Below are 20,116 nucleotides of genomic sequence, written 5' to 3'. Positions count from 1 at the left end.
GCGGCTTCTATAGTCTGGGATCTCCGCCCCAGTCACACTTGGCTACAGCTCGGAGCCCGGATGCGCCGCCATGCCGTCTCTTTCTGCGAATGGAATCATTTATTCACCAGCCTGTCTGTTACTGACCGACTAGAGTTAACTGAGGAGCTCCACAAGACCGTCTGAAGAGACGGTGGAGCCAGTGTTGTGTTCAGACCAGCGCCGTGCGTGTCCGTGGAGCTTCCCACTCTGGTGTTGATACTGAGACAGTTGTGTGCTAGCTATGCTAACGTTAGCCTGAGCGGAGGGAGCGCGGCGGCGGCGGCGGCGGGGTAGTGACAGTCCGGCCGGAGGCGGGGAGAGCTCAACAGCGAGGTGAGACTGTTATTCTGATGGGGACTACACGCGCGGGTAGGTGGCCATCTGGGAGATAGTATCGCTTTCATAACAGCGAGCCTGGGTTTTAGCAGCGCCCAGGCAACAGCACGTCGAGGTAGGTCCTCCGGTGCTTATCTATTACCGCTGTTTGACCGGAGCAGAGCCGAACGTTTACTCGACGTTTTGCTGCTCTGGCCCGCGATAGAGAAGCTAGGAGCTAGTAGTGAGCTAACACGACAACTGTCCAACACGCACTCAAACTTTCCAGGTCTATAACCCCTCAGCAGACATGTCACGTCACAAACGTGATTGTGGTACAGCCGTAGACACTGGCAGCTTGTAAAAATAAGACAATTTATGCAATTGTGGTATTATATTGGGAAAGTAAATATTATTTTTGTACAGAATCCGCAGTAAATACAAACTCATTGATTACAACAGGGATCAAGCTGACTTATGTACTAATTATAATCTTGATAAGTTTGGAAAAAGTTACATATATATTTGTATCTAGATTCCTTAAAGTAATTTGTAGACATTCTCCTTTTGCATTAATGGTGAAGTGTATAGATCTGATGTTGACCATAAACTTATCCACTGTGATGGATGGCTGCAATCCAAGAAAGCCTGATGTCATCAAACCTTTTAGAATTAGTTTCCTGTATAGTTGTATTAGATATGTTTAAGCTGCAGTAAGTACAATAGTCTTCTTCACTATCAGTGGTTCCCAAAGTTTTCACTTCAGCAAAGATATTTGAAGGATATTTAATATATAGTGATTTTACAATGATTATTTTTGTTATTTATTTGGTGATTTGCGGCCTCCAGTTGTATAGTAACAACCCTAATATAGAAAATAACTGTTTTTGAAAGCTCTAGGCCAATAGAGCCTAGAGCTCTATGTGCTCTATATATGTTTATACTCTAAATATAAACATATATTTAGAGTATATGTTTGTTTAAAAATCAACAAAGGAATCTCAAAGTCTGGAAAACTCTAGGATTTAAAATACAGTATTTGAAGGAAATGATTTATAAAATAATTTGATAATATATAATAACACATGTAAAGATATTAATTATATAAAAAAATAAACAGATGTCATTTAGTCAATTTCGAGAGACATTATAAAGCATCACATACTTAATAAGTATGTATGTACTTTTACCGGTTTTCCTTTCCAGGATCTGTAATTGCCAGGTAATATGGCTAAAGTATATATAGCATGTACATTTTTGAGTTAAAGAAGACGTCTTCTCTGTTACATAAACTCTTACATCTGTTCTGAAGGAGTCAAAAATTACCTTTACTAAGATCATGCTGCATTTTTTTCTCTTCATAAATAAAATGGGAATAGGTCACAAGCAGTCAGGAATAACTTATTCGGTGTATCGCTGTTATACTGTGTTGTGAAAAGTTATTTATTTTGGTTTTGATTTCTATAAACAGTGTTTCAGATCATCAAACACATTATTATATTAGAGTAGGATAACTTGAGTAAATACTGCAGGCAGTTTTTAAATGTGGAATTAATTTATTAAAAAGTGTAAAAGTGATTATCGCAGAAACGTTATTGTTGTTATTGGAGCGTTTGCGATAATTGGTAATAAATGTTTTAATTTGTTGTGGAGGATATTTGGCCTACACTTTTTACAAATTACCATTAATTCTGCCACATTTAGCCAGATTGAAGTCCAGACTTTTAATAGACTATTCCAAAACATTATGCCTAGACCATAATATAGTAAAGACTTCCAAATTTTCTATGGCTTGTTTGTGCTTTTAATCTAACATATGTTTTCTGTGACTTCCAGACCCAGTAAAACATCAGTGTCTTTCTAGCTGGGAAAACTAAAAGAAAATGTCTATTGAAGAGCAAAGTGCAAAAGCTGGGAGTCCAAAGGCCAGCTCGGCATCTCCTCTTCAGCTTTCAGACTGTACTGGAGGCTACAGCAGTGTTTCCGTGATGATGGAGGAAGCTGCGGCCACGCCTGACTTTGCAGCCGCTTGTCCCGTCCCTGACACCGCAGACTCACCAAAACACACGAGCACGGACAGCGCGGGACAGAGAGCGAAAGGAAGCGAGAACAGCATCAACCGCAGGAACAGCTTCCATCACTCTAAGCAGCAGCAGCCGCCGCCGCAGTCGAGGCTAACGAAGCGGCGCTACACAGCGAGTTCGAGCTTCAAATATCCCACGTCAGGGAAGAGGAGGCGAAGGGCCAACTCTGAGAGCGACTCCGTCCTGCCAACCAACTTCCTCCTGGGAGGTAACATTTTCGACCCGCTGAACCTCAACAGCCTGCTGGACGAAGAGGTCAACAGGGCACTCAACGCGGAGACGCCGAAATCCTCCCCACTGCCGTCGAAGAGCCGAGACCCAGTCGAGATCCTCATCCCCAGAGACATCACGGATCCGCTCAACTTGAACAGCGGGATAACAGACAGCAGCTTTTTGGTGTCTCCCTATAAAAGCGGCGGACGGAAAAGACACCGCAACCGACACCACGGAGGAGGAGCCGGAGGGGCGAGCGGGATCTCCACCACGCAGATGAATCTGTTGGAAACTGAAAAAAGTGACATGAAAGCCAACACCTCCACAGAGGCTGCAGGCATGCCAGGTTCGTCCTTCCCACAAGATACCTCCAAAGAGTTGAACAGTTTGTCGACCGTCGCAGGGGATTCCCACGATCACAGCGCTAATAGCTCATCCAGCTGCAAGGATGACGTGACATCTGCCCCAGCGGAGGAGGCAACACCCATCTCGTCTGCAGGAACAAACCACCACGCAAGCAGACGCAAGCGAAGGCGCAACTCTGGCAAAATGGAGCCCCCCGTCACCCACTCGACCCCCGTTTGCAAGGCAACATCTGGAGACAGAAGTTGCGGCACAACGGGGCAAAAAAATTCCTTCCACACACCAAGAGGGGATGGCCCAGGACTTCGTCAGCACCAGCAGCTCCACAATCAGGTAAAGGAACATCAGAAGAAGTTCCAGTACGGGAACTACAACAAATATTACGGATATCGCAACCCGAACTGTAGTGAAGACCCTCGCATACATGTGCTCCGTCAAGAGTGGTTCAGAGGTAAAGACGTGCTGGACTTGGGGTGCAACTCCGGCCACCTGACCCTCTATGTTGCCAAAATGTTCAGACCGGCGCGCATACTGGGTCTGGACATCGACAGCGGTCTCATACATGCAGCTCGTAAGAATATTAGACATTATCTGTCTGAGCTTCAGACCCAAGAAGCCAGGCGTGCGGTGCAGGAGAAGAAGCCCGCCAAACAGGAAGACTGTGAGGCAGGGACGGGGAAGAAACACGATGAATCCGAGAGCGGGGCTCAAAACGGGGAAGAAGACAAAGGACAGCGCGGCCCTGCGAGTGCTGGAGCTGACAGAGACTCCTTTCACACAGACGAGGCCGCAACCCAGAGGCAGGACGGTAAAACGGAGGAAATGGAGCAAAAACATTGCGATGCGCCCTCTGCTGACTGCTCTGCGAGTTGCTCTTTCCCCGTGTCTCTGCGGATCTCCAGGGGACCCATCGCTGCGCCGCCAATAACGGAAACATGTACCTCTCAGCCCGGACAGTTCCCTGCTAATGTGTCCTTCATCAAGGTAAGACTTTGATTTTTGGAAATGCCTCCCTTATGTGGTGACGTCCAGTTAGACAACAGCTGGTAAATCCTAGGGAAGATTAGAGACATTTAGTAAAAGTGAAATAAATGTTATTGGCAAATATAAAAAGTGGAAATGTACCATTCAGAGTTTAATAATGTCTGATCTCTACTTTTGTAACCCTCTGACCAGCATAAACAGTTTTCACAGAACTGCTTTTCTAACTATAATAACTATAATCTAAATATTTCCTAACCTCTCATCACGGGCTAACATTAAGTAAATTATTTATATAAGGAACAGAGGTGATGTTACTTTGTGACTAAAAAAACAGCTGTTTCTGTGTGGATTTCACTAGAAAGACTTTGATTTTTAAAAAGCAGCATGTTGCATGACAAACAGCTTGACACCGTAAAAGTATAAACTCTTTCCTAGTTAAAGTAAAGCTCTGAATTAGCAGAAAACTCTCTGTAGAACAAAGTTTCAATTTAAAGTGCCCCTTTGAGCCCTCTGACATTATTTTAAACACGTCGCCGATGATAAAAACAGCTAACTTTGAGTCACCAGCTAATATATCATGCTTCTCTTAAAATTAAATTCTGGTACGTTTAAGATGTCAGCACATCAAAGTTATGTGTTTTTTTTTTTTTTTTACTTAGTCGGACACACATAAATATCCCTTCCAAAACATTATAAACACAGTGGATTATATAATATCTCAGTAGATGAAGGAAATGAATCAGTTGGCTTTGACATTTCTAACTAAGAAGTGTCTTCACCCGGGACCTTATCTGATTTGCTTTGTTCGCAGACGTTTGTACTTTTGAGCCCAACAGGAAAGAGATTCATCAGTCATTGGGGACTAACTAACTTGTCCCTTTACTCTTCTCTCTGCAAATGAGCATTAATTTAAAAAAATCAACATTCATCTGGAATAACGTTAGTTGCAAAACTGGCCACCTCACATTTACTAAATAGTGTTATTATTTGATATTTTACAGTTTTTGTAGAATCACAACCATTTCTTTTTTTCATTAAAATGGCAGCCTGCATGCTCATGAACACTGTTGGCTTTTTAAACCAAATTGACTCAGCAGTTTACAACCTTTTATTACTGTCATTAAAATTGTTCCTGTCTTCTGCTACAGTCATTTGTTTTAAAAAGCTAATGAGCTGAAACTGAAGTGCTTCTGTGTTGATGATGTTTTGGAAGAGATATTTATGCCTGTCCGACAAAGTAAAAGAAAAAAAAAACACATAATTTCCCCTACGATGGAAAATGAAAAGAGGATGTCAGATAAAATCATTTAAGGTGGAAAAATAATATTAGTCAGTCTCAGTTATTTTCGGTGGAGTTTACAGTCATGTAAAATGTAAAAACCAGGTGAGCTTTTGCACTTGGCTCAACTGAATTCTTGATAGCTATGATCAAGACAACAAGGAAATTAAGAACGTCTTATTTATTTTGGTGCCTTTCACTGACCAACATTCTTCACAAAGACAAAGCGTAACAAATAAACCATGATTAGAAACAGAATATTCGAAAGGATCATAATAAAAGGCATACTGAATTAGAACGTTTTTTTAAATGAGTTCAGATTTTAAAAACAAAAAAGAAAGTCCTCACCACAGTCGGTCCAACGGTTTGGAAGGAGTTTTATATCTCATCCTTGGGATTACGAGTCGACTTCCTGGAGGACTTGAGTCCTCGAGTTTCAGGACGTAGTTCTAGTTACGAGTCTGGCCGCAGAGCTTTGGACCTGCTGTCGGCAATCAGTAACTTTTTATTGTTGATTAACATAAAAAGTGCAAATAATTAGTCCAGATGGGAGAAAATGAAGGCATTAATAATCATCCCAAGTCTTTGTTTGGCACCAACCTTCTTAGTTTGGAAACTAATCAAGTGAAAACCTTTGGTCAGGGTGTTTTGAGTGACGTTAAAGAGACCGTTGTTGGTGAAGACACAACACAGTCACTCTTCATAAGCTTTATGAAGTTGGTCCCTTAAATAATGTCACTTCTGGGGCTAAAGGACAGTGATCTAAGTAGATTTTTAATGTATGGCACCTAAAATATTGTGACATACTAGATTTAGCTTCCACACATTGATTTCTGGAATGACAAGTACGCTCTAATTGTCAACAATTGTCCCAAGATATTTTATGATGGTATTTCCCCGAGTAACGTCTTCTTAGTATGTTTTTCACCAGTTTGCCTCTTCCTACACAAACTGTGTTTGAAACAAAAGGGTCACCAGATTTGATTCAGCCATAAATTCTTGCACCAAAGCAGTGATTTACCCGGGCCGGGGCAGAATCAGTTCATCAACGCTACACCCAGTGCTTGTTGTGGCAATGAAGACACAGAAAAACTGGTGCCAAGTAAGCTCTAGAAGCCAGCTGGAACCAGTTTGGTGGGGAAAACCCTCTCCCTTATGACGAATTGAACAATGGAAGGAAGATAATTTCTATAATTAAAATTAAAAAACAGTATTGGAAATTTATATGTTTGGGTAGTGACAAATGCGTAGTTTGGTAATTGTTGTTTCTTTTTGTCGCAAAGTGTCACTAAATTCAAAAGGCCTTGTTTTTGTCCTCAACATGAATTGGTTAGATGGAGACAAAACAGTTTTACTGAATAAAGTCAAAAAGCACCCTCCTCCACTTGTGTGTGTTTGAGTGTGTGTGTTACAAATAACAGCGGCAGCAGTCATTTGGTAAATCTCTGACGCGCCTGTGGCACCCACTCAGTCTACAAAACTAAACGTTTGGCTAAGGTAACAGAATGAAAAGTGTCTGTTTCGGAAAATAGACTTACTAAAATCGAGGCAAAAATGCATCAGTTGCATAAATATAAATAAATATAACGAACAGAGGAGGAAGAGGCTTTAATGCCAGAAGAACTATATTTTGCACACATAACAAATGTGGATCAAAACATTAAAATGTAATTACATTGTAGTTAGATCGGCATTACCCATAATATTCTGTGAGAGTTTAATATGTAACAGATATTATGTAAAAAAAAAACCATACAGATATTCTGTGGTCCTACTGCTATCTGCAGAAATGCACCATTTGGTCAGAAATGCACCACAAAATTCTGCTTGTTAAGTGTTAGCTGAAGCAGGTTTTAATCTCAGAAATGTTGGAGTTGATGTCGACATTACAGCACTGAGATTAAGATTGTTTAGAAAATAATCTGAGAATTAAGCAGTGATTAAGATAAATTTGAGTTGTGAATGACAAAAATAAGATTGATTTCATATTTGCATAATCTTGCAAGTCACATTTCCTTCCCCCCCCAAAAAAAAACATCCTGCATCACTGATGTGCTTTAGCATTCAGTTAGATTTCTTTAGAAAGAAATGAAAAGTTCTGTATGGAAAATCAGTGTTGTTGTTGTCTGCTTTGCAGTAAACACCAAACAAAAAAATAATTACTTCTGCATTTTGTTTATTTTACATGTCAGCTTTCTTGCCTCCAGCCCCCCCCCATGTCAGCATCTTTTTACAAGCTGTAATCTTTTATGGAACACAGCTTCACAGAAATGTTTTATCCACTTACCAAAACAGTGTTTTTTTGTTTTTTTTCTTTCCTCCCGCCTCTGCTTTCCTTCAGGCTAACTATGTTCTGGAGAACGATAATCTCCTCATGACTCAGAGGGCAGAGTATGACGTGATCTTGTGCCTCAGCGTTACCAAATGGGTTCACCTAAACTGGGGCGACAGCGGTCTGAAGCGGCTCTTCAAGAGAGCCTACAGACACCTCCGCCCTGGAGGCTTGTTCATCCTGGAGCCGCAGCCCTGGGAGTCCTACGTCAGGAGGAAGAAGCTGACAGTAAGAGGATTTTCACTGAAAAAAAAGTTGTTCCTTTATTGTAAGAGTAAAATCTCACATTGTGAAATTAGCCTTTTAATTTGAGTTCATTTATTCAGCTTGATCAAATCCCACTTTTTCTTTTCTACGAAACCACCAGTGTCACACTTGTTAGCATTGCATCATTTAAGGCCATTTTTGTTGATAGAACAGCATTCAGTTTTTTTCCTCCAGGATTTCAAAAGCAGTTAAAGAGGCCATATACCAGGGGTCCCCAAACTAAGGCCCGGGGGCCGGATCCGGCCCTCCTCCACATTTGGTCCGGCCCCCTGAACAATATCAGAGAGCATTCAGATTTTTTTTTTCATTTATTGTATTTTCCGGTTTATATGTGGATTTTTCTTCAACCACCAGGGGGCTCTTTAGCAGGAACTGTGGGTGTTTGGATGTTTCTCTTTAGCAGGAAGTGTGTCCTGTAAACTGTGGGACGCATTGCTGCCATCTGTTGGACTTTTAGGGAACTGCTTGACTTTTATGTTATTTAATCAGTACGGTTGTTTGCTAGCAGTAGAGCAGATGAACACACGTGTCTGTTATGAACGCCACATTCCATGTCGAGCTCTTCGAAGCAATGCCTGTAAGTAGCAGCTTATACTTCAAAACGAGCCTTTATGTTAACATATGAGAAATTAATATGTTAAAGTTACATTCCCTCAATGGAATATATACTAGTTAGTCCCAGTGACCGTTTCACTCATGGGTTTTGCCCATGTGCTTTCTGGGTAAAAATCAATCGAGAAACGCCCCACCCGCGACCCCCCCCGCCCCCCTCAACAATCTCCGGCCCCCCACCAGAGAAGGGAAAAGTTATGTGGCCCTCACAGGAAAAAGTTTGGGGACCACTGCCATATACGATGGGACGTTCACACCAAGCATGTTTCGCGTGTCAGGTTTATATTCAAAGTTTATGTGGAGTTGCAGTGCGTCATGCGTCTCAAAATCGCTCTGCCTGTTGCTTTCCATTGTCGGCCTATTTGTCAGACATGGTGGACGCGTCAAATGCGCCGCAATGGGTCCTCGATGCGCCTCCACATAGACTTTGAATGTAAACCAGACGCGTGAAAGTTGTTTGTTGTGAACGCACCATGACAAGTCTGCCAGGCTGTCAAAAGGGCTGCTAAAATGTCCTCAGTCTGGTCTAAAATGAGTAATGAAATGTTTTCTTTGTTGTGATTTTAGTTTATATGAACCATTATTTTCTTCTTCCTTCCCCCATCAGGAAAACATTAACAGGAATTATCGCAGCATCAGACTCAAACCTGATCAGTTTTCATCTTACCTCACAAATGAAGTGGGCTTCACAAGTTTTGAGCACCTGGGGTCTCCTAAGTGTTCAGTAAGAGGTAATGGTATGCTGAGTTTCCTCCTTGCATAACACATAGCTGTTTTAAGATCTATTAACATTTTTTTTCTCATGATGTAGGTTTTCAGAGACCAGTCTATGTTTTTCACAAATGACCACCTCTGCCTTGAACAACAGCGAATGTGAGTAGCTGAAAGCCACCACCTTTCATTCAGGCCAGCCAGCTTCACTGGACTGTGACGCATCATCCTTGGCAGATCGGGTTTGCGCTCGGTGCTGAAGATCAAAGTCTAAAGCAAACGAGCCACAGGGACCAAAAAGTGGAATTGATTGCTCTGTCAACGGGACGCCTCTTATCAAAAAGACGAGTGGCTGTCAGTTTGGAGACCGCAAAGAAATGCTGATGCGATCACTCCCTTTGAGCGGTAATGATCCCCCAGACTGAAGCGTGGCCATAAACTGTGTTTGCTCAGATGTCATCACGTTCATAATGTTCTCTCTTGCCACATCAACTAGACTTAAATAGACCAAGTTTTTCTCAACTAGTTATTATCACTGTTTTAACAAGCTTTAGATGTTTTAGTCCTCACATGTGGGTTGTGTCTGCAGAGCTGAGGTGTACCACGAAAACGTGGGGATACTGAACTGACTTCATGCTCAGAAGAAGCCTGTTGAAATGCAGGGACTTTCCTTGCATTTCAGCAGGAAATGGCGTTGTTGTTTCAACACCATGAAAGAGATGGCGTTGAAACAACAACCTATCGGTTATGTTTTTCCCCCCGAAAAACAAATATATGCACACGAGTTGCTGTTTTCAAAAGCTCATCTATTTTCTCTATTGTCACACACTATTGTCCAAGTTGTTTTTGATTTTTTTTTTTTTTTTTGGAGAATGTGGCAAACTTAAAAGTCCTGTATAGATCAAATATGACAAGTGAGAAAGTAAATTTGTTTTCTTTAATTTTTAAATTTCTGCTCCAATAGAGGCTAATTCAGGAAGAGTAGCGATGCACATCCTTAACAGAGTCAGTTGATTTTACCACCTATCATCATCCCTACATAGGTGAATAGGACTCATAAATAGAGACGCACCGATCAGAATTTTGTGGCCAATTTTCAACTTTTACACATGTTTAATCTGAACCAGTTTTAGTCTATTTTGATTTCTCTTGAGAACCCAGTAGATATAAGAACAGCTTTGAAAATCGTTGTCCTGCTAGCAGTCGTTTGACAAAATGATCCGAGTTCACATCTTTAACCCTTCACCATCTTTTATCAGCGATTAGCACAGACAGCTTTACTTATCCAGGAGTTTCCATATGTATAATCTGAAGAACGTGCATCCTTACCTCTAATTTTAAGTTTACGAAAAGAGACCAACACTTCCAAGGAATTGCAATCTCTAAAGGATGGAATGGCAACTTTGCTGTAATACTTTCGGCCTTCCTGTTATCTGCTAAATGTCTCACCGTCTCCCCCTCTGTTCCTACCTGAATGGCCTTTTTCTCGGTGCATTTCAATAACATACAATCAACAATCGTAATATTCTGACATGTAAAGAGAGCTGGAGAAGGTTCTTAAAGCTGACACAAAATGGGCCTAAACAGCACAGTTAGGGTTTTGCCTCGGCGCTAATATGCTGGGTAAACAAATCAGCTGTGTGATTATGAAGCATCATCCTCTGTTTTCATTCTCAGCTTTATTGATCACCTCCTTTATCATCATCACTCTCCTGTAATGTCCATCCAGCATTATCTTGCTCTATGAGACTGAGCAGCTATTTTTATTGGTAGAACATAAAACCTATTTTTGCAGGATATGTCCCATCGATTTTTTTTTTTTTTTTAAATCCAGTTTTCAATATGATGTTTGATTTGATGTGCTGCCAAAACAATGTCTGATAGATTCAGGAATTATGTCAACAATGTTTCGGTCTATGAGCAACACAAAGTCTAAACATTTCTAGAGCTGTTGTAATTGTTCACTGAGCGCCACTGATCTGTGCATCCAGGACAGAAAACCTTCAGCTTTTCAGCAGCTGCTCGTTGATCTCTTTTGGAATATGTTAGCCAGTGAATGTTTCTGATTCAGCAAGAGATCACTGTAAATAATCCCCCCCCTTTTTTTTTTTTTTTCCTGTTAATATTTAGTTCCCAATTAACGCGTTTTAAGTTTTCGGATTTTCCTGTTTTCAGATGTTTGCTGCCAATTCATGTGTGGAGTTGCAGGTCTTTTTGTCTTTAAAGATTTGATGATCCAGCATTGTATGTACAAATTAATCTGGATATTCTTACCATTGTTTTGCTTTGTTCTGCCCTGCAGGGCACGTGTATTGTTCAGTTTAGTGCTTTTTCTTTGTTTTATTAATGTCTTTTTTGATTTGTTTGTTTTTGATAAAATGTTTGAAAGGAGCAACAGCATGAGTGCACTCTCATTTTCTTTCAATATTTCTGTTGTGTCTTATTTACTCTTCTACACATCTGTGCCTCATCAGAATTAATTCTTGGTTTTTAATGAGTTATTAAGAGCCAAGGTTAATTTTAATTTGAATTTCCTCTACATCCCACACGGTCAGTGTTGTTTCTTCAAGTGGAACAGAATTGCTACAAAAGCAATTTCTGTTACGGTGGTGTTTCTGATTCATTCAGTTATATAAAATCAATTAAAAGTACTATTAAAGTATATTATGGGGAAATATGTTTTTTTTTTTTAAATAGCTACCAAAATAAATTGGTGTATAGGTTTAAGTGACGCCTTATGATTTTATGTAGAAATATATAACTTATTGAACCTTATATATATTTTTTTTTATTCTGAAAGCGTCTTAACATTTCATTTCATTAAAATTGGTTGGAGATTTGGTGAGATGCTATTCACTTCAAATTTGACAAATCTCAAAATAAATATGTGAATATCTGTGGCAGTAAACACGTTACATTGGAAAAAGTAGGAATAATTGTTGCTTTTATGTTTTAAGCAACCTGGTCATATTTTCAATGTATGTGCTTACACCGACTCATTCTCAAACCAGTTAGGGCATGTTATGAATATGAGTTAAATATATATATATATATATAAGAGAATAATAGTGAAAATCCAAAAACCATCCTCAGAGACATTTGACCTTCCAATTCAACACGGCGCAGACAAAGCGACAATGAATCTGCATCGCAGTCCTGACTGGTGTATTGTAGCGCTGTCTGTCTGTTTCCCACCAGCGTTGTCCAGACAGACAGACCGAATGAACGGTGAAACAACATAAACACAGATGAGAGACATAACACTTCATTCACAAAAGCTGTGCTCCATCCCAGCTATTTGGGTCAGTCACTTGACCGTTATTGTCTCCTGTCAGCACGGCAACCAGCGAGAGCATGCCAGACCCAACTCAGACTGCTTTCCACACTGTTATTTCAAAGAAGCGCACCAAAGTGGGGTGTAGCTCAGACAATGGTAGTAAACAAAAACATTGGTATGTTTATTTTAATGCATTTATTGGCAGCAAAGCAAATAAGCTAGACAATTCCAGTCAGGGCAGCGTAAAAGTGTGGTGTACCTACTATTCTACCCACTACAGAAACTCTTATGATGGATCTAACTTTATTGGATACCAAAGTGGGCTGATGTGAAGCAGCAAGTCAGCTATCTCTGCAGAATATTCCAGAGGTTTGAATCCTAGCATCACTTCGGCATCTCTGGACCATCATCAGAGTGCTATGAACGCACAGCACAACACCTGGAACAAAACAAAAAGTCAAAACTTTAGCTCTTCTTACACCTTCACATAGTGCTTTCTTCAGAGAGTAATCCTAAACTTTACCTGTATCTTCGAGGACAACCATGGTGTCCAACAATATACTCTTGGGCATAGCAGAACCGTCTGCAGAGTCCTCTGTACCCACAGGTCCAATATTGCATCTCTGGATCTTCTCCTGATGACAAACGTGAAAGAAGAATCATCCCTTCCATTAGAAATTAAGTCATCTTTTTTTTTTTAATTGTCACATTTAAAATGATTAATATCGGAGCAACACAAACAGGTGAGACTGCCAATATAAATTGCTTTATTTTGGCTTTACAACGTAGCAAAACATATTTATCCATTGCTCACCCTCCGCAGTCGCGAACATCAGGAGAAGAACGAGGAGAACCAAGCTCAGTCCTTTCATGTTTGGGCGCCAATTAACGTTCAGACTGCTGGTGACACACTGATGCTGCATTTATACAGCATTTCAAGCACGACGGGGGGGAGGAGTCCGTCCTGTCTGTCCAAATCACAACAAGAGCATCACTGAAAGATGTCTGGGGCGTGGAGGTCACGGCTGTCATGTTACCCAACACGCAAAAATCACGAGTTACGTTTCCAAAGTTCTCAGAATTCATTGAGCAGATTTTTTAGCTTTCAACATCTGCTGAAATAAAAAGGGGTTTGTTGTGTCAAATTATACTTACACGTAATACTTTGGTTGAACTGAGGAGTGGATCACAGCAGAGCAAAAGTTGAATTTCCAGGAGATGTTTGTTTAGCAGTGCAGGTCGGGGCGCTGTCTGTGTTTTCACAGCCTGGCCTTCTGCTCATCCAGGCCTCTCTCCACATCTGAATATGGCTCTAGTTCTCAGTTATTGCTGATGCTGTGAAACCACAATCACGCTTCACAAAACATGCCCCAGTGACGCAAGGGAGAATTGTTACCTTAACAATAAAAAGGTATGAACACATGCACACACGATTGTGAAGCTTGCCCCCCTGTTGCTTACGTAAAAATGTTTATTTGCATGTTTATCCTGTCTTCTGTCTGCATCAGTGAAAGCCAAGAGATTATTCACACACTACCACATTTTAAGAAATTATAATTAGCTTTTACTTCATAAATTTAAAACAATTGCAGCAACATATTCTCACACTGGATTTTTTTTCTTAAATCTAAGATTTATTTAGTGAATGTTGTCATTTAAAAATGTACATCAATTCTTTTAACTTATCAGAGTGTCTATAAACTAAAATTAGTATTTAACAACTTTGTGTATCTCTTGGGTTTATATCTGACATATCACAGCAGCCCAATTCTCTTATGCACTCTTCAAAATGGGAAATATGAGACAATATGATACAAGGCAAATGGCCACAGGAGAATAGCCTGAACAGCTAAATTTGTGTAAACTTGCATTGACTTTGTGCAAAAATATTTATTTTCTGACAAACACAACACAACTTTACTTATGAAGAGTGAGAAGAAATATGATTGTATATACACACTTGTGCTTTAAATTATTCATTCCTGTGGCAGATTCAACATTCCAGCGCGCTCGTTCTGACAGGAAGAGGCCGAGCCAGAACCACACTTAAATCTGATCAAAAATCTAGAAGTTAAAGATTAGGCCAAGAGACTCTCCAACCTCAAAGACTTTGAGCTCGAAGACAAACTGTTAAAATATCAGTGGAACCATACCAAAAAGCAATTTATAGTTTTACAATTCATTATCTTTAAATGCCTGTCTTATTTTCTATCCAAAACTGACCTAAGTCATTGCTTTAAATCTTCAACAACCTGAAAAATAAAAAAATGTGGGATTAACCGCAAAGATATTTTAAAATCTTTAGTTCTTTCTATTATTTGTTGAGTGTCTTGGGGTGATTTTTACAATTAAGTGCTAATAAGGTTCAGATTGAGCTTGTCTTGTACAACTTGTATTCTCGTCACATTAATGTGTTTATTTGTGTGTGTATTTCTTGCAATCGCAAACAGAATATGGAAAGGAGGGAACCAATAAATATGTTTAGCTCGGCTTTCACTGCAGCAGCACTACAGCCCTTTGGGACGTGGTGGCAGCACATTGTTTGAATGCAGATTTTCTCTACAGAGAAGAATACGAAGCCCTAACACGCATGCGCACCGTGTTCGGCTGGAGAAGAGGTTTATCATTGCAAGATGGCGGACCTCCTTGGTTCTATCTTAAACTCGATGGAGAAACCTCCTACAGTCGGCGACCAAGAAAGCCGACGAAAGGCTCGAGGTACGCGGCATGCTGTTTAGAAAAGGACTCGCTTCATCTTTGCGTGAAGTGGGGAAATGGCGCCTAAAAGCGGGCGCTTGTGGAGGTCTAAAACCAAAGGACATGCTAAGGGGGCATTTGTTTTGCTACTAATGGACATTTGAGCTTTCAGTTTCATGTAAGCTGTGCTGACCCGAGCGTGGCACCGCCTCAGCTTATCATTTGAGTCTGTAGCATCTGGACCCAGGGTTCTGCTGCTGCGGCACTGTAAACAAACACCACACTGTTCATGTGGGTCCTTAAAAATAAATGACATCTTCCTCAAATTCATATCCTTTTATCTGCGCTTTAATTCTGCTACATTTCCTCCCTGACAAGAGATGATCTATTAATAGTTAAACTATTAGAAATGGCTAAATAAATATGAAACATTTACAAAGCCCTTGCACTAATGAAGGCCAGAAGCCTGATAATCTTACAAATAATTTGGAAATAAATATGTTAAAAGTATAAAATAAAACTTGAATGCATACATTAAATAGAATAATCCAAATATTTTTTTATTAAATCCCAATTAATTTCAATCTGTTATAGAATAAAAACATCATAGAATTATGTTTATCTTTCAATTTTTAGTTAACTATTTTAACTTATTTTATTAATTTCACCTGTAATTATTTCATTATTTATGGGTTTATTTTATTTAATTAATATTATAATTTGAGATATGTTTTAGTAATTCACAAATTATTGATTTATTGGGATTTTTTTTAATTATCACATAATTAGTTTAATATTGATTGGAGTTCTAGGAATTGAAGGGCACAAAAATATTTATTTAGGTATAAATTGTCGTGCTCACTGTGAAAGTTGTTGTAAATAGAGAGAAGTCAACATTTGTTTGATCAGGTACGGTGTTGCAAGCCATTCACATGAAATCTGGGTCTAATTTTTTATTTTTAAACGCCACAGTCAAACAGTACATAAATAATAAGGCGTTAACACCAGCAGTGGGATTTCTAACACACATCTTTTCTGGGGGGGAAAAAAATCGATCCTGTGCGAGGTCTTTCCTGAATTTATTTTATTTTATTTTGTAGGCTTGACACGTACTCTCGTCCTCCACTTGTTCACTTTTTTTCAACGTTGAAGTGTGACTGCACAGTACGTCGTCAAAGTCTGGAACAAAAACTGACCAGAAAATTTTGATTGATTTTAAACTTTCTTTTGTATTTATTTGCAACTATAGTGTGTGTTAAACAATAAATCAACTAGCGTTGGTAAACCTGAAGGTATTTGGTGAAGCTAATATATTAAAACATTTTTCTCCATAGTGACATGTCATGACGTAGCGTTACATGAAAGAATGTACATTACAAATAAAATATCAGAAACTCTACATCTTGGATTTAATATTTAAAATTTGTGTCAGTTGAAATATATTTTTTAAAGATTGAAGCAGGAGGGTTTTCGGAGGGTTTTCCCCTGGCGGGCCACCAGGCTTCATTTGTGCCTCCACCAGGCTAAGCATTATCTTAGTCTTTTTTAAATGTTTGCATTTTTTAAGTCTTTATACTTGGTGTTCAGGTATTAATCTTTCAATAACACATAATTATCAAGTGATATTTAAAAATTTCCTGTCAACTTTAAGCATTTTTTAATTGAAAAACGCGAGCAAAAGCTACAAGTCTGTCCTCTATACCTCCATAAAAAAACCTTTTTTTTTTTTTTCTTAAAGAGCAAGCTGCAAGACTAAAGAAGATGGAAGAATTGGAGAAAAGAAAGAAAGCAGAGTTTAGGAAGAAGGTGAGACCTTCAAGGAAAAAAAATGTTTTTCTGATCCTCCTACGTCCCACATGTGGTCGCCGTTTCACAATTATTTATCACCTTAAATCTAGATGGAGAAAGAGGTGTCGGATTTCATCCAAGACAGCTCACAACAAAAAAGAAAATACAACCCTATGGGAAAAATTGAAAGGAGTATACTGTAAGAAGTCATTATTTTATTTTTGGCGCAGTCTCGGCCCTTTCGGGTGTATTGATAACAAACTCATTGTGTGTTTTCATAGGCACGATGTTGCAGAGGTGGCTGGTCTCACTTCGTTTTCTTTCGGAGAGGATGAGGAGAGTCGCTACGTCATGCTGTTCAAGAAGGTATCGGGTCTTTGCCCTTTCCAAATTGTTGTATTTTCGAAACAAACTCTCAGTGTTTAATTTAGCGGCTGATGCAGGAGAAATGTGATTGTTGAACTCAGGAGTTCGCTCCGTCGGACGAAGAGCTGGAGGCGTATCGCAAAGGAGAACAGTGGGATCCGCAGCTGGCAGAACAGCGACGCAGACTAAAAGTAAGTCTGTGGGATTAAAACAATGAAATAATGCATCAGGTGATATCAGCGCACTTAGAAATCAAATGCTATATTTTGTTGAAGTGTATTCTTATTCCTCAGACCAGTTGGTGGTGAGTTATTGCAACTTTTACAGAAAGAATGTTGACGTTTTACCACAACATGCAATAAAATACCAACAAACTGAATGGGGTTTTTAGAGACCTGCTGTCAAGATATATGTAGCTTAAACTCTTTCTTCTGACCTTTATTTGAAGTTTTGGGTAAATAAATATTAGAAATGATGTTGTTTTAATAAATGGACAAACAAGAAATATCATTGTTGTATCTGATTTGGACAAATGTCTGATACAGACAAAGTATCTGACCTCTACACCTACAAAAAAAAAAAGCTGTGTGTTATCTTTGATGACGTTCTTCTGTTCTGTCAATCGTCATCAAGTTTAATATTGTAAATCTGATCTGTGCCGTCAGCATATCCCAGTATTGTCTATACTGAATCTGTTTTTCTAAATTACCTATAATTACGAGGTTGTGACTGGAAACCAGATGCTCCCCAATACTCTGCACCTGTTTGTTTTACAGAGACATTTATGCTTTTTATTGAGCTGTTCTAGCATTTTCCATAGTTCTTGTTCAAAACGCTGACGGATCTGTTGTGCAGTTTAAATCCAAGTGAGAATCTGTGACAATCCACAGATTGCACAGAAATGATTCTGCACATTTTTACTGAGGCTGCAGCGTTGGTACAAACGCTTAGCAAACTTTTTCAGTTTATTCTTCTTGAAGCATTTTTAAAACCAATTTCTTGGCCTAAAACTAAAAGTTCACAAACATTTGTTTTTATAGTGAAAAGGTTAGACGTACAGTCCTGGAAAGATGAAGAGTCCACTGCACTGAACCCCATTGAAAACCTGGTTATTCTATCAAATATTGATTTCTGAACTGAGTTAAAACATTAGTGTTGTTGTTTCTAAATGAATATGAACTTGTTTTCTTTGCATTATTTGAGGTCTGAAAACACTGGATCTTTTTCATGATTTTGACCACTTCTCATTTTCTGCAAATAAATACTGAATTTTTGCTTGGAATTTCAGAGACATGTTGTCAGTCGTTCATAGAATAAGAGAACGATGCTCATTTTACTCCAACGTACCTTTAATCAGTAAAATTTAAGTGGTTTAATTTTTTAAAAGACACTCTGTCGAATACCTTCCATCTTTTATTTTATTTTTTCCCGAATTAATTTCCTGTTTTCTCCCCCTCACAGGAACAGGCTGCACTAGAAGAAGCAGCATCCACTCAGACAGAAAAGACACAAGCATGTCCCAACTCCAACTACAGAGACAAGTACAGTCACCTGATAGGCACCTCGGCTGCTAAAGACGCAGCTCACACGCTGGAGGCGAACCGGAGTTACGGCTGTGGTGAGGACTTCCGCCGCCGCACGTAAAACGGGTAGATACTTCAGCTGTGAATCCTTCTCCGTATTCACGCTGCGGTTGTTTGTCTCCCTCTCTCTGTCGGCAGTGCCGGTGGCCAACAAGAGGGACACGCGCTCCATAGAGGAAGCCATGAACGAAATCCGAGCGAAGAAGCGGCAGAAGCGCGAAGACGACACGGGGGCACAGAGCAGCAGTTTCTGAGTTCCCGCTGTTGCTGCCGTGTGTGGATGCGTGTGTCATTTTGTGTGCGCAGTTCGATTCTTCTGTTGATGCAGTTTCCCGTACTTTAGGATTTAAAAGTATAGCTTGTTGACTGGCCAGGCTTTACGTCTGTATGAACATCACTGTGACCTGAAAGCCTGCCCAGTGGACGATATTTAGGATTATTTGTACGTCTTCCTGCCATGTTCTGTTAGTCGTCGGATGCCACATGCCATTTTAAACCGTAACAGTATGAGTCAATTGTTTGGAAAGTGTCTTGTCATTCAGAGAAACATGACGATAGATCATCTTTAAATAAAATCTTTTGTTGCTTAATTATAATTTTGATGCAGCTGCATATTTTTAAAAAATGTTAGGAAAAGTTTTACTGCTTAATATCACTGCTAATTTTGTACCTTGGCTGTATTTTTAGCAAGTTGCAGCTGCAGATTTCCATCGATAATGTTTAAAAATCCCCAGTGTACGTAGAAGCAAACTTTACCTCTTTACCAGCTTCTTGTCAGTTAGTTTTTAATTAAGGGTCGATCTTTTTTTTTTTTTACTTTGAAAGGTTAAACCTTGCTAAATGTGTCCATCACAGGAGTAAGCCAGTTTTATCTGAATTTTTAAATGTGATTTTTGCTTTGTTTCTACACATCGGCACTGACTTGAGCGTCTTAGTTTAATTTTTTTTTCTTTTTTTCATTTTAAGTCAGGCAACAGGTGTCGTACCACTAAAATGGAGTAAAGATACAAAACTCCTTTTAGTGTTAAGATTTATTTAATCATCAACAGACTTTGAACCAAGGAGGAATAACGTGGCGTCATTATGTCTTTTTAAACAGGATAACCTTGTTTTGTTTCCATGTGTGTTAATAAATGCTGCTTACAACTTTGTGTTACCTTTACTTTTGTACACTCCTGGCACACTTCTTATTTTTTAGCATTTTAATACACCAGTATGCTTTAG

At 39.5% G+C, this 20,116-nt stretch overlaps 2 protein-coding genes across 3 annotated transcripts; both read left to right on the top strand.

Moving 5' to 3' along the window:
* mepcea (methylphosphate capping enzyme a) lies at positions 1 to 11,573 on the top strand. 2 transcript variants are annotated; one of them, XM_015054330.1, is made up of 5 exons: positions 1 to 354; positions 2,173 to 3,980; positions 7,601 to 7,819; positions 9,078 to 9,201; positions 9,282 to 11,573. In XM_015054330.1, exons 2-5 carry the CDS (start codon positions 2,220 to 2,222, stop codon positions 9,314 to 9,316), a joined length of 2,139 nt encoding a protein of 712 aa, XP_014909816.1. In that variant the 5' UTR covers positions 1 to 354; positions 2,173 to 2,219; the 3' UTR covers positions 9,317 to 11,573. The 2 variants fall into 2 exon arrangements, with proteins under 2 accessions (XP_014909816.1, XP_014909817.1); XM_015054331.1 differs by lacking the exon at positions 1 to 354 and adding an exon at positions 366 to 472.
* A 3,435-nt stretch (positions 11,574 to 15,008) lies between these two features.
* spag7 (sperm associated antigen 7) lies at positions 15,009 to 20,038 on the top strand. The gene is made up of 7 exons (XM_015054326.1): positions 15,009 to 15,176; positions 16,894 to 16,961; positions 17,054 to 17,142; positions 17,225 to 17,309; positions 17,411 to 17,500; positions 18,771 to 18,927; positions 19,031 to 20,038. Exons 1-7 carry the CDS (start codon positions 15,092 to 15,094, stop codon positions 19,144 to 19,146), a joined length of 690 nt encoding a protein of 229 aa, XP_014909812.1. The 5' UTR covers positions 15,009 to 15,091; the 3' UTR covers positions 19,147 to 20,038.
* The last annotated feature ends 78 nt before the right edge of the window (positions 20,039 to 20,116 follow it).

This window comes from Poecilia latipinna, unplaced genomic scaffold (genome assembly GCF_001443285.1).
Source record: "Poecilia latipinna isolate Pla-1442-1.1 unplaced genomic scaffold, P_latipinna-1.0 Scaffold1244, whole genome shotgun sequence".
NCBI classification, from domain to species: Eukaryota; Metazoa; Chordata; class Actinopteri; order Cyprinodontiformes; family Poeciliidae; genus Poecilia; species Poecilia latipinna.
The sequence above is the reverse complement of the archived record's forward strand: the minus strand, read 5'-3'. Positions and strand labels throughout refer to the sequence as shown.

Coding starts and splice junctions, on each gene's coding strand:
- mepcea (XM_015054330.1), top strand. CDS start 2,220: ATGTCTATTGAAGAGCAAAGTGCAAAAGCTGGGAGTCCAAAGGCCAGC. Junction 3,981..7,600: donor CTAATGTGTCCTTCATCAAG/GTAAGACTTTGA, acceptor GCTTTCCTTCAG/GCTAACTATGTTCTGGAGAA. Junction 7,820..9,077: donor TCAGGAGGAAGAAGCTGACA/GTAAGAGGATTT, acceptor TTCCCCCATCAG/GAAAACATTAACAGGAATTA.
- spag7 (XM_015054326.1), top strand. CDS start 15,092: ATGGCGGACCTCCTTGGTTCTATCTTAAACTCGATGGAGAAACCTCCT. Junction 17,143..17,224: donor AAAATTGAAAGGAGTATACT/GTAAGAAGTCAT, acceptor GTGTTTTCATAG/GCACGATGTTGCAGAGGTGG. Junction 17,501..18,770: donor AACAGCGACGCAGACTAAAA/GTAAGTCTGTGG, acceptor TCCCCCTCACAG/GAACAGGCTGCACTAGAAGA.